The sequence below is a fragment of the Leguminivora glycinivorella genome, chromosome Z, assembly GCF_023078275.1.
Source record: "Leguminivora glycinivorella isolate SPB_JAAS2020 chromosome Z, LegGlyc_1.1, whole genome shotgun sequence".
NCBI classification, from domain to species: domain Eukaryota; kingdom Metazoa; phylum Arthropoda; class Insecta; order Lepidoptera; family Tortricidae; genus Leguminivora; species Leguminivora glycinivorella.
In genome coordinates this window covers 49,028,341-49,042,406 of record NC_062998.1, presented here as the reverse complement: position 1 = coordinate 49,042,406, position 14,066 = coordinate 49,028,341, and the positions used below count along the sequence as shown (strand labels likewise).

The 14,066-nt window shown below is 37.0% G+C and overlaps 1 protein-coding gene across 1 annotated transcript in view; it reads right to left on the bottom strand.

Annotated features, from left to right (window-relative positions):
* The window catches only part of LOC125240671 (arf-GAP with Rho-GAP domain, ANK repeat and PH domain-containing protein 2), a 48,910-nt gene that overhangs the window by 15,329 nt on the left and 19,515 nt on the right, over positions 1 to 14,066 (bottom strand). Inside the window, exon 3 of the mRNA XM_048148678.1 lies at positions 1,283 to 1,403. Coding sequence (XP_048004635.1) covers positions 1,283 to 1,403 — 121 coding nt within the window. The remainder of the gene's footprint in view (positions 1 to 1,282; positions 1,404 to 14,066) is intronic.

The window sequence follows — 14,066 nt, the reverse complement described above, 5'->3', positions numbered from 1 at the left end:
AAAGATAAAAACTAAAGCTATAGGCTATTTTGGATATTTTAACTGGATAATTACTAGAGCCCGACAGCAAACAGGTCTCCTAATGTTGAACTAACATTACCTACTAATGATTCTTTAAAGACTCTTGTCAAAGAAGTGTTGACACTTTGTAAGTAGAAGATGTAAGTATTAACATAAGAAAGTAACTAAAATATAAGTACTTACTAAATTTTAAATATTACGGGACATTTTTGCACAGATTTATTGAGCTCCACGGTAAGCTCAGAAGGGTGTGTAGGTACTTAGATAACGATATACATAAAATTCAAACTCAGGACCATTGTCTTAGCAGGCAGCCACACTAAGCCAGACTGGTCGTCAAAACATGGCTTAAATATTTCATTTATAACTACCACAAAAATGTAAGTTTGGTTGGTTAAATTGAAATAAAAAAAGGATTTTTAAAGTTACCTCGGGTTTCGTTTAATTTAATTAGAGGTCAAGTTTATCAAATAAATTTTATTTCATAATATTATACGGCCAAGTGTTTACGTAAGAAGACCGTGTCGATAGTGTACAGTTACTATCTTATGAATATCTTACAAGATAAGACACGTAACGTCTAACGTCTGTTAACTGTCATTCATATATGGCCGGTCTTTGTTAAATATTTGATAGAGCGGGTAACGGCTAAGCCACGACATTAGTCTAAGCGCGACAGCGGTGAGCGGCGCGGCGGCCATACATTGGAGCGAGACACAGTGATGGGTCCATTCATTCGCACGTATGGCTGCCGCTCACCGCTGTCGCGCTTAGACCAATGTCGTGGCTGGGCCCTAAAGTCGTGGCTGGGCTCTTCCTGAGATCGGCGGTACAGAACCTACTCTCTCTGCTAGTGTAGTAGTCAAACGCCGTGACGACTGGCATCATCATCAACACCCTTTTCCATCCTACCCAAATGCCCAGCTGAGCATAGTTCTGTAGTGCTATGTAGTCCTGGTAACTCACCGACGCATCTGGTCTTCCTGAAGTCGACGCTGCAGAGTCCACTCTGCTGGTGTAGTAGACGAGAACCCGACGTACCACCACCCAAGCGCCTTTCCTCTACCCAGTACTGAGCATAGCTCTGCAGTTGTTATATAGCCCTGGTAACTCACCGACGCATCTAGTCTTCCTGAAGTCGACGCTGCAAAGTCCACTCTCTCTGCTGGGTAGACAAAAACACGACGTATCATCCACCCATGCGCCATTCTGCCCAGTACTGAGCATGGCTCTCTAGTTTTATGTGGTCCTGGTAACTCACCGACGCATCTAGTCTTCCTGAGGTCGACGCTGCAAAGTCCACTCTCTCTGCTGGTGTAGTAGACGAGAACCCGACGTATGAGCATCACCCACGCGCCTTTCCATTCGCCACTCACGCCTTCCTGTAGCGAAAGACCAGTCAGGTTAAATATAGGTCTAAGTTTCGGGATCAACTATTGTTTCTTGTTAACCGACTTCAAAAAAAGGAGGAGGTTCTCAATTCGACTGTTTTTTTATTTAATAACAGTGTTGTTACACGGGCAACACAATTGCCAGCAATTCACATATCATTGCCGCGTTTGCTCCATAGTTAGTTGGTGCGTATTGAACAAATGGAGTGTGAATTGCTGCCAATTGTTTTGCCTGTGTAACAGCACCGTTATGTCCCCGGGAGACGATATGTTAAGTATAAGCACAGTCTACCTGTAAGCTCCAAAATGCTTGTGCTATGGAGAATACACAGGAAATATTGTATATCGTCATCAACAATCCTTAACGATTTTTAAAAATCATTTTACATAACCAAACCACAAAATTAAAATTTTGAAAAAACCCCTGACATAGTGGACCGATTTTCATGAAACATGGTTAAGAACATTCCTAACTAATTTAGCTTTCGGTTCATCCGTTCGGGAGCTACGATGCCACAGACAGATACACACACAAACAGACAGACAGACCGTCGTTTGTGCGTCGGGGGTTAAAAACAGGATGACGACCGGTCTGGCGCAGTTGGTAGTGACCCTGCCTGCTAAGCCGACGGTCCGGGTTCGAATCCCGGTAAGGGCATTTATTTGTGTGATGAACACAGATATTTGTTCCTGAGTCATGAATGTTTTCTATGTATATAAGTATGTATTTATCTATTTAAGTATGTATATCGTCGCTTAGCACCCATAGTACAAGCGTTGCTTAGTTTGGGGCTAAGTTGATCTGTGTAAGGTGTCCCTAATATGTATGTATGTATGTAGGATACAATCGCAAAAGCGTACAAATTAGTTAGTTTCATTGTTTTGACGGTCATATTACAGATACATATTACAATCACGAGGCGTCACAGTAAACGGCGGGCCCCAAATAAGTGCGATGAGTCAGTCAATGTCATAGTAATGCAATCAGTTTCAGTTTATATCGATCGCAAATGCGTAGGAAACAAAAAAAAACTTTCGAATTCATATTCGCTCAAGAATAGGGTACAGTCGACTACAAAGAGATGTATCCACTTTTTCACCTTATTACAATGCAATAAGGTGAAAAAGTGGATACATCTCTTTGTAACTAGTCGACTGTGACTGTACAACTGATTAGGAAAAAAGGAGAAGTTCCAACAATGATCGCTTAGTAGATATCTGCATAACATAAAAATAATTCGCATAGCACTGTCAGTATTAAAAATTAACTTATAAAATACTAGCTTTTGCTCACGGCTTCGCTCGCGTTAGAAAGAGACAAAAAGTAGCCTATGTCACTCTCCATCCCTTCAACTATCTCCACATAATTATACAAATAGTGCGATAGGGACGGCCTGATGTTTTATCATTTATTGCGCGACCATACTTGCCAGCCAGGTTAAATAGCTGCAAAGGTTTGTCTACGATAAACGATAAGATATCTTGCTTAAGAAAATATTTTTCCCCCTTTGTTGAGTCAATATCTTCAGCAGCACATATTTCGCCGAGCATATACACAAACAATAACACTTAAACAATGCATTTTAACGTCTTTCCACACGTTTAAGCAACACAAACATTCCCTGGGGATCGCGCAAAAGCATGTTCTCTTGTATTAAAAAAAAACTCAAAACCTAAACTAAACCATAGTATAATAAAGAGTACTATCGTACAGTATGGCCACTCCCGCTCCCCGCTGAAAGTGCCGCCCACCCCCTCTCGGTTGTAGCAGAGTGTGTATCCGCCTTAAGACGTGGTGTGTAACGCGCCCTTAAGAATCTCTAGCTGTCAATCATGACATCTTACCCCGCCTCTTGGATCTAGACCGTCATACAGATAACATGTCACTCCTCACGAAATGTATTAATTATAATTAAAATAAGTTAGTTTTCCAATTAATAAACACATGGTTGAAGACCTCATCAATTGTTTTATTGAAGAACATTACATGGCGCAGTCGGAGAAGAACAATTACGAAGATTAAATTCGATTAATATCGAAGTCACATGGCGGACACCGGCCTGTACGAATACGAAAATATTAAGGTACGAAACTAAAAATGTCAGACGACGAAGATAACGAAAAGAAAACTACGAAAATGGACGCAGCCGAGGTAGACAGCATGACATGCGCGGTGGAATATAAAATGCCGCAGGGCCTTAACCTCGATGACATCAGCAATTGTTGGCCACAATGGTTAAGGTTTAAACAATCTTTCCGCATATTTCTACTCGCTGCGGGCTTCGAAAGACTGACAGAAACGAGAAAAGCGGCTATACTCCTCAATTGCATCGGGCAACAAGCGCAAGAACTGTATTTTAATGTATTGCAAACAGAAGAGAAAACGAAGCTAGAAGAAATAATACTATTATTTGACGAACATTTTAAGCCAAAACAAAACGAAGTTATTAATAGCTACAATTTCAACAAACGGGACCAAGAAGACGGAGAAACGTTTGATGCATTTTACACAGCCATCAGGAAAATTGCTGAAAATTGTAACTACAAAGAAAAGGACAGGATGCTGCGAGACAGAATAGTCATCGGAATCAGGGACCAACGGACTCAGCAGAAGCTGCTCGAAGTAAAAGAACTGACCATGGAAAAGGCGGTAGACATATGCCGCTCTGCTGAACTCTCCAGAGAACACATGAAGACACTGAAGAACCCAGAGGTGCATGCAGTACAGGCGAAGTACACAGTGCACCGGTCTTCGGATAACAAAGATAAGTATTCTGATACTAACAATAATAGGACTTTCAATAATACTAATCAGTACAGCAAAAATTTTTACCTATGTAGAAAATGTAAGACTGAGCATGGACCTAGGAATTGCCCAGCTTTCGGAAAAATGTGCTCAAAATGTAAGAAATTTAACCATTTCAGTGTAGGGTGCCATATGCCTAACAAACAAGTTCATGAAATGAACACAAATGACACAAATACTAATAATAAAATACATGAATTATGACTAGTATATTCCATTGATTTTTCCAAGAATGAGTGGACGGAGAAATTAAGAGTTGAAAATAAAAGGGTATCATTTAAATGTGATACAGGTGCAGGCATTAATGTCCTGTCATTAAGGGATCTCAAATTAATTGTCAATGATGATATTCAAAACAGGTTGTCTGAGACAAGGTCAGTTATTGAGGTCTACAATGGTGGCAAAATCTTCCCACTGGGCACCATTACTTTAAAGACATATTCTAAAAATGATGAAAAAAGTTTTGATGTTGAATTTGTAATTATTAAAGAAAATTTCCGTCCTATCTTGGGTTTCAAGTCCCTGGTAACAGTAGGATTATTAAAAATACAAGAAATTAATACTGTGACGAATGGAGCCGTGTGCTCAAACAAAGATAATATTGTTAATTTGAATGGTGAATTATTCCAGGGTGTCGGGGAGTTTAAGGAGCCATTGGAGTTGCGAATTCAGCCAGGAGTCCAGCCAGTAGTTCGGCCCCCGCGACGAGTGCCGCAGGCATTGATGGGCCGCCTTGCTGAGAAACTGAAGACGCTGGTGGAACACAAAGTAATAGCTGAAGTCGCACACCCTAGGAGTTTCGTAAGCAACCTTGTTATTGTTGAAAAGAAAGATGGCTCGCTTAGGATTTGTCTCGACCCCAAAGATCTAAATAAAGTTTTAATAAGAGAACATCGCTTGATACCAACATTAGATGAAATAGTTTCAAAATTGTGTAACAAAAAATACTTTTCAGTTTTAGACTTATCAGATGGGTTCTATAATATTAAATTATCTGAAAATTCCAGCGATTTGTGCACTTTTAACAGCCCATTTGGTTGTTATAAATTTCTAAGGTGTCCTTTTGGCATCTCGGTAGCCCCGGAGGTCTTTCAAAGGTACAGTGAAACTGCCTTTGGTGACATCCCAGGTGTAATTGTGTACTGTGACGATTTATTAATATGTGGTGTCACAGAGGAAGAGCATGATGCAATACTGAACAAAGTGTTTGAAAGGGCCAAGGAACACAATGTTCGTTTCAATAAAAAGAAATTTCAGTACAAATTAAAAGAAGTAAGATACTTTGGACACATTTTTTCCGAGGAAGGCATGAAAATTGATCCGGAAAGGATTCTTGCCATTACTAATATGAAGAGCCCCTCCAATAAAAAAGAGTTGCAAATATTCCTCGGAATGGTTAATTATCTAAGAAAGTTTATTTCGAATTTGGCTAGTATTGCATCACCGCTCCAGTTATTGTTAAAAAAAGATGTGACCTGGTTATGGACGGACATTCATGAAGATGTTTTCAAAAATATTAAAAATAAATTAACAGAAGCTCCTACTTTACAAAATTTTAATCATAAAATACCTATAGTAATACAGTGTGATGCGTCTAAGGATGGTTTGGGATGTTGCCTTATGCAAGAGGGAAAGCCAGTGGCTTATGCATCAAGGAGCTTAACTCCGTCTGAACAAAATTTTTCTCAAATCGAAAAAGAATTGCTTAGTGTGTGCTGGTCCACTCAAAAATATCACTACTACATATATGGACAAAAATGTACAATATTAAATGACCATAAACCACTAGAGTCCTTGCTTAAAAAACATATTCATGAAGTACCGTCCCCTAGGCTCCAACGAATGAAGTTAAGATTACTAAGATACAACATAGAATATAAATATTTGAAAGGTAAATACATGTACATAGCAGATTTATTATCTCGTGCATATATTAAGTGTGATAACTCAGACGATCCATATATTAATGAAATGGTTCACTGCGTAGGGCTCGCGAGTCACTTGCAGTGTACTACGGAGCAAAAACAAGAATTAATTACTGAAACGAATAATGATATTGAATTATCCAAATTAATTGAATATACTAAGAATGGATGGCCCGACAAAAAGCATGTGTCAGATAATTTGCAATATTACTTTAAATTAAGATCTGAAATAACAGTAGACGAAGGCATAGTGTTTTTAAATCATAGAATAATAATACCTAACACATTGCGTTTAAAATTTATGAAAATATTACATGAAGGGCACCTCGGCACAACTAAAATGAAACAAATTGCCAGGAATATGTACTATTGGCCAAAAATTGATGAACACTTGGATACATTTGTAAGAAGATGCTTTATATGTCAGACATATCAAAAAAATAATGTGAAAGAGCCCTTATTGCCTCATGAAGTACCTAAATTACCCTTTAAAAAAATAGCTACTGATATAATGGAATTCAAGAGTAAAAGTTATTTAATAATTTATGATTACTATTCTAAATGGTTAGATATTAAATTATTATCGAATAAAAGTGCCAAATGTATAATCAATAGCCTGACAGATGTTTTTTGTAATTGGGGCATCCCTAGCGAAGTAGTGTCAGACCATGTGCCATTTGACTCCAGAGAATGCCTGCAATTTGCTCGAGAGTGGGGCTTCACATTCACATATTCTAGCCCTAGATACGCTCAGTCAAACGGGTTCGCAGAGATGGGGGTACAGATTGCCAAGAGAATGTTATTAAAATGTCACGAAGATAAGTCTGACTTTAGGTTAGCGTTGTTACAGTACAGGGCATCACCCGTCTCGGGAACAAGTTTCTCCCCGAGTCAGCTGATGATGAATAGGAATATTAAAACTAAAGCTATTGTTAATCATAAATATTTAGAGCCAACGCTGAATAGTAATGTAGACTATCAATTCCAAAAGTCACTTAATAGAAACATTAAGTATTACAATAGTACGAGTAAATTTAAAAAGAGTTTTTATATGGGACAAGATGTGTGGTTTAAAAAAGAGCCTAATACTAATATATGGTTAAAAGGGAAGATTTGTAAATGTAACGGCTTTAGGTCTTACAATATTTTAGATATGAACAATGTGGAATACACACGAACATCATTTCATATTCGACCTCGTGTCGCGTAGCGCAGCTTTGTGTTCCACCGGAGTCTGTACTGTTGGCTGAAGGCGCAACATTCATGGTTATTTTTATTTTTAATGTAAAAGGGGGAGAAAAGTGATTCATATGTACTAGTAGTATTAAGAAAATATAGTTAACGTTATTAATTTTAGAAAGTATATTACAATGTTGTGAAACAATTTATAAATATTACCATAGAGACTGAAAATAGTGAAAGTACAAATATATAGAAATAAAGTAATTCTGTTTAATTGTTTGAAGACTGATTTGTGTAGAGATGTTTAACTGTAGTATTAATAAGATAGAGCTAACTTTATTCATTTAGAAAGTATAACAGCAATTTTGTATAACGAATTATAAGTAATCATTCTGTTTCATTGTAAGATAAAGAAATTTCAATTTAAAAGGGGAAGGTGTAGCAGAGTGTGTATCCGCCTTAAGACGTGGTGTGTAACGCGCCCTTAAGAATCTCTAGCTGTCAATCATGACATCTTACCCCGCCTCTTGGATCTAGACCGTCATACAGATAACATGTCACTCCTCACGAAATGTATTAATTATAATTAAAATAAGTTAGTTTTCCAATTAATAAACACATGGTTGAAGACCTCATCAATTGTTTTATTGAAGAACATTACACACGAACAGTCGACCTGTCATATTTCACTCATACAAGCATAGTACGCGTTCACCTACACGAGCTAAGACTGTGTGCTAGGAATGCGCCTCTTTCAATATATTTGATCGCCAGTGTCCGAGGTGTGACTAAACTAATGCAGATACAATGCTGCCCCCTAGTTTGCACATTGCAAGAACTAATCGAATCTTGATCTTTATTTATATTGAAGTTTTGATTTCTTATCCAAGTAAAACAAAATACTCTTTAACAACCAAACTTTCATAAAATGTGTTGTGTGAAAGTGTATTTAGGTTTTAACGGGCCCAATAATCGTTTACGTGATAGTTTTTACCGTCACTGTGAACGGTTCTGTATCTGTGACAATAGAGGTGTCGCGACACAGTTTGTCTCTGCGCATATTGTTGCAGCAACGGTATTTTATAATAGGCAGACATGAAAGTGAGTACAGATTATTAAGCGAATATAGAAAGACTGTTAGATGATTTGCCCTTGCTTCGTATTGTCATGCCGTTAAGGCACTGGTCCCACCGCGAGCTGGTAAGCTATGAGCTATCGGCGATAAAAACGAACAAAAGATAAGCACTCCCGTGTAAATAAAAGAGACACGGCGCGGCGATGTTTATAGTTACTCGCCCAGCGGTGAGCTATCAATATCGCCGTGTCTCTTTTATTTACACGGGAGTGCTTATATTTTGTTCGTTTTTATACTTTTTATAGCCGATAGCTCATAGCTTACTAGCTCGCGGTGGGACCAGTGCCTAAATAAAAGAGAGCGGGCGAGTTGTAGTTCATAGTTCGGCTACGAACTATAGCTCGCCCGCGCTATCATCGCGTCTCTTTTATTTACACAGGAGCGACTATCTTTTGTTCGTTTTTATAGCCGATCAGTAGTTCATAGCTTACTCTCTTTTGGTGGGACCAGTGCCTAATGGTTATATTATTGTCATGGTTATGCGTCATGGTTAATAGTCTTATTATTCGATCTACATCGCTTCTTTCATAGTATACAATACAATACAATACTCTTTATTGCACAACTCACATAGCTTACAAGTTATGCACAAGAAACAAAAACAAATTAAACAGAGGTAACAACAGGCGAGTATAGTGTGAATGTGACAACATAATTCGGTTACAGTAAAAAATCTGACACCTTATAAAGAATAAAACTACACTGCAAAAGCACGAAATTTGGCATGCATATAGCTTTTATGACAAGAGGAATAAATAGAAGTTAAAACTCGCCATACATACCTACATAATTAGTTAAAGTTGACTGAATAAAACTTTTATTCGTTAATAATAATCTCGTCGTTAGAATAGAATATTTTTTTATTTAACATCAGTTTGGACAAATATAACAGAGATAAATACAACACAATCTAGATGTTAAATTGGGAGTCCAGTCCACTCAGCATATTGCCACGGCATGTTTCCGAGATATAACCGAAAATCTAAAAATCGGGGCAGATAAGGTCCAGTATCAAAATTATGGGCCTTGAATGCCCCCATGACATAACTGTCAGGAACCGGAAAGATAAATTAGACCCTAAATCTGTGTGTGACACATCCGCATTATGCAACGGTAACACAATTAACGGAACTCTTACCAGTAGACTTATGATTCGGTCAAGTGTATGGGAAATTAAAAAAAATTAAATCCAGCTAAACTTGAATGTAGTATGGTACCTTAGGGTATGTTGCTTTGCGCATACTAGCGTCCCCTACCGTCCCCCTGCCGCAACACCCCCTTTTAGCAAGAAATAGGTCCCGGTTTACGGTGTTTCTTCATTTTTGAGAAAAGTATTAGAGTTAGGAAAAACCGGCCAAGAGCGTGTCGGGCCACGCTCAGTGTAGGGTTCCGTAGTTTTCCGTATTTTTCTCAAAAACTACTGAACCTATCAAGTTCAAAACAATTTTCCTAGAAAGTCTTTATAAAGTTCTACTTTTGTGAATTTTTTCATATTTTTTAAACATGTGGTTCAAAAGTTAGAGGGGGGGGGGACGCACTTTTTTTTTCCTTTAGGAGCGATTATTTCCGAAAATATTAATATTATGACAAAACGATCTTAGTAAACCCTTATTCATTTTTAAATACCTATCCAACAATATATCACACGTTGGGGTTGGAATGAAAAAAAATATCAGCCCCCACTTTACATGTAAGGGGGGTACCCTAATAAAACATTTTTTTCCATTTTTTATTTTTGCACTTTGTTGGCGTGATTGATATACATATTGTTACCAAATTTCAGCTTTCTAGTGCTAACGGTTACTGAGATTATCCGCGGACGGACGGACGGACGGACAGACAGACATGGCGAAACTATAAGGGTTCCTAGTTGACTACGGAACCCTAAAAAGTATCTATGAAAGAATTAATTATAATTCAATTTTAAACAAAAAAGGTAATATGCATTTTTTTGTAGCATGTACCATATTCGTGTATTATCTTGTTGAAGTTCGATATAACTCGGTACTTAATGAAATAGTAATATTTTTACCAGTGGTTTAAAATCTGAATTTTGTCAAAGTTTATCAGGCTACTAGTTTTTGCCCTTCTGAAGTACCTTTTTACCAAGTTTCAAGCCTGTAGCTTGAAATAAAACTTATTCCCCATACAAACTTCAGCCAGCCTCATTTTAACTCTCTTAAAGGATAAAAATCCAAAATCACTGAAATTAGTTTCTTTCCATTTTAATATTACCTTTATAGTCTTTTTACGAAGTTTCAAGCTCATATTCTCAAAATAAAGGTAGATCCTCAATCCTCATACGAACTTTGGACACCCATTTCACCCCCTTAGGGGATGAATTTTGAAAAATTCTTCCTTAGCGAGTTTGTAGACCTTATAAGTAACCCACGTGTCAAATTTGGATTCTCTAGCACCAAAGGTTTGGGTTGTGCCTTGGTTTAAGTCAGTCAGTCACTCAGGACTTTGCCGTTTATATAATTATGTAGTATGTAGATAACAAGACAATAGTGCATGATATCAAAAAATATTATATGACCTTTTTTATTAGAAATTTTATGAGCATTATTTCTTTCATTGACAACTTTTTTCTAAAATGTTTACTTCCCCAAAAATTAAAAAAAGCGGCATTTTGGGACTTATTTCAGAGTAACGGGAGGGGGGGGTTGTTTGCGAAGAAAAATTACGAACAATGCACAAACCTGTAGTCAAAATTTCGAACTGTGTTTAATTTTTTATTTTATTACTGTGTTTAATTTCCTTTCTAACTCGTCAAATACTGGCTAAACATTGTTATTCAATCAATGTGCATCACATGATGATCCTAAAACAACCAAACAGTGGTAGAATACGGATATTACATTGGCATTGTTTTACATTGTTCACAATTTCTATTGACGGCGATTTTAAGTAACTCGCATTGTCAATTCGTCAGTCTCAAGATCTTGGTAGGGCTTCTTGCCACCGGTGGGTGGACCTTATGTTTTTGCAATAGATGAGTTGAACAAAGAGTTGAGTTGTAAATGTTGGAATATTCATAAAAAAGTGACTGACCCTACTAAACAATAAACTTCTATTCATTTTGCAGCAAGCTTCTGTTGCTGGTTATTATTATGAGGTGTATTATTTAATGAATGATGCAATATCCAAGTTATCTCAACAACGACCTTAAGAGTCGCATAAACAGTGCATATTGAAGGGCTCTTTATGATAATCAAACCCTACTGTTCTTCGGAGACAAAAGTAGCACTGAACTTTGTTAGATAAAGACGTACCTACTAACGGACCGATCTGGTATCCCCTTCGAGGGGTTTAAAACCCTTTCATATGGTATTTTAAGCGCTTTATTATTCGGGTAAGCTGATACCCGTTCCTAAGCCTAAGCCAGTCTTGGCAGCGTATGATATTTTCGACTTTTTCTTCGTAAAGATAGAATCTAATGTTCCTCATATGTCTTTAAAGCGAAAGAATGACCCCCTTCATAAACGTTCACTAAAATTATCAAGCCGATAAAGTTCGTTTGTCCCTTTCCGACGCATTGGTGTGATAGAAAGGGACAAACGAACTTTATCGGCTTCATAACTTTAGTGAACGTTTATGAATAAGGGGGTGAGTGTGTAGCAACTAGCAATTTGACAGCTCAGGTGCGTAAGTTTTCTGAACTAAGAAGAGGATAGGGAACTCCTTCCCAAAGTCCAATGAACGGTTAATCAGTTTCAAAGAAAAATCAATCTTTTGGGTACGCGATAAACGACTAAGGCATTTATCGAGTACCCAAAAGATTGATTGTTTTTTTCTAGGAAGGGGTTCATTATACGACCGCCGACAAAAAGCTTCCATACAATAGACGATATGCCTAGTTAATAGTTATTTGTTTTACAAGGGGGCAAAGTAGTTGTTTAACCGCACGTGCCAATTGAACCGCGAGCGTAGCGAGTGGTTCAAAAAGTGGAATCTTGAGCGTTGCGAGGGTATCAAGGCACAAAGGTTAAACAAACTTTGCCACCGAGTGAAACACAAAATTTTTCACCACACCAACACGAACAAAATACTGACTATAGACCATCAAAATAAATCAAATCCATCAATTTATTCAATATTTATGACTCAAAATCATCATTTATAGGTAAAATCTAGCAGCCAGATTAAGACATCGAGTTAAAATTTGTATGAAATTACTTTGCCCTCTTGTGGATAGAATGCAATTTTGCTATCTGTTTTCGAATAGCAAAGAAAGCCTTTACCAGTTGGTGTGAAAAAGAATATTATCACCCAAACTACCAGAAATAATGTACAATCAGTATTAAAACGTTTATTTTGGTCAATGGTAAAATTAGATACCGTAACCGACCAGAGAGTAGATAACATCATGATTAGGTATTTGTAGCTTCCTCGTGAGGCGACCAGGTAAGGAAAATTATTTTTAGACCAACTCTTTACCAATTTACACACAATTCTCAATAAAGTTTAACCGCGTATACAGAACATTATTTCCTATAAAAACTTGAATATGTCTAGATATTATGTGTGTTTGTGTTGTGTGTTTGTTGCTTGCCCCGTGTGATATGAGTTTAAATTGTGGCGTACGCGAGAGGCTGGCAAGCTGTCACTGCAATGTCACAATTTGGATTTCTTTCAACACCTTTTTGCCAAGAGTGGCACTGAAACTTAGTAGTTCATGTGCTCTGCCTACCCCTTTATGGGATACAGGCGTGATTATATGTATGTATAATGTTTCAATTTTGATTTTAAAATTGTTTTTATATGTAGGATTCAATTTCAATGGCTCAACTGAATATGGTAGCAGAACGATGTTCAAATGACTACTTTACTGGTTACTAGTCCCTACGGTGTATTTCTTATTATATTATTTATAAACGCGCGCGCGGAGATGAATATTATCTCCAGTGAGTCACGAGTCTCGCATATATCTCTATGTGTTTATATGTTATCATACTGGGATATGCAAGGCCTTGCCGCTATTACTGCATATTTTGCCAGTGTTGGTAAACATGGACATATCGTACAGATAGCAATATTAGATGCTGATAAATTCCTTTTAACGTTTTCGCAACTACATGACAATTAATCAAAGACTACAAAAATAAATAAATAAATAATAAATAAATCAATTTTAATTCAGGCAAAAAACCCATATGAATGTCAAAAACAAACATCGAAGTAAAATAAGACAATACAGTGTATAGAACGTGTAAAAATACAAAAAACAATAATTAAGTTAAAATACAATATAATAAAATAATTAAAAGCCATTACTTACATTTCTACAATTATATACACCTTAATGTTTAATAACTTACTTCCGGTTCGCATCTCGATGCAAAGACAGCCAAAACCTACTAATAGGACTGTTTAAGTTCTCACTACAAGTGGCAAGGATACAGTTTTCAGTTTTCAACAAAGACTGACTTAGTTAGGTATATTATTTTTGTTTTGATATGTTTATTGACTCAAAGCGTGAAATTATTTAGCAATATTTGTTTAATAGTCACGTCTAATAACACGAAAGTAAGATAGGAATGTGAAATCGACAATTCTGTAAAAGTATTTGTATATTAAGTTTCTAAACATAATATATTATAAAA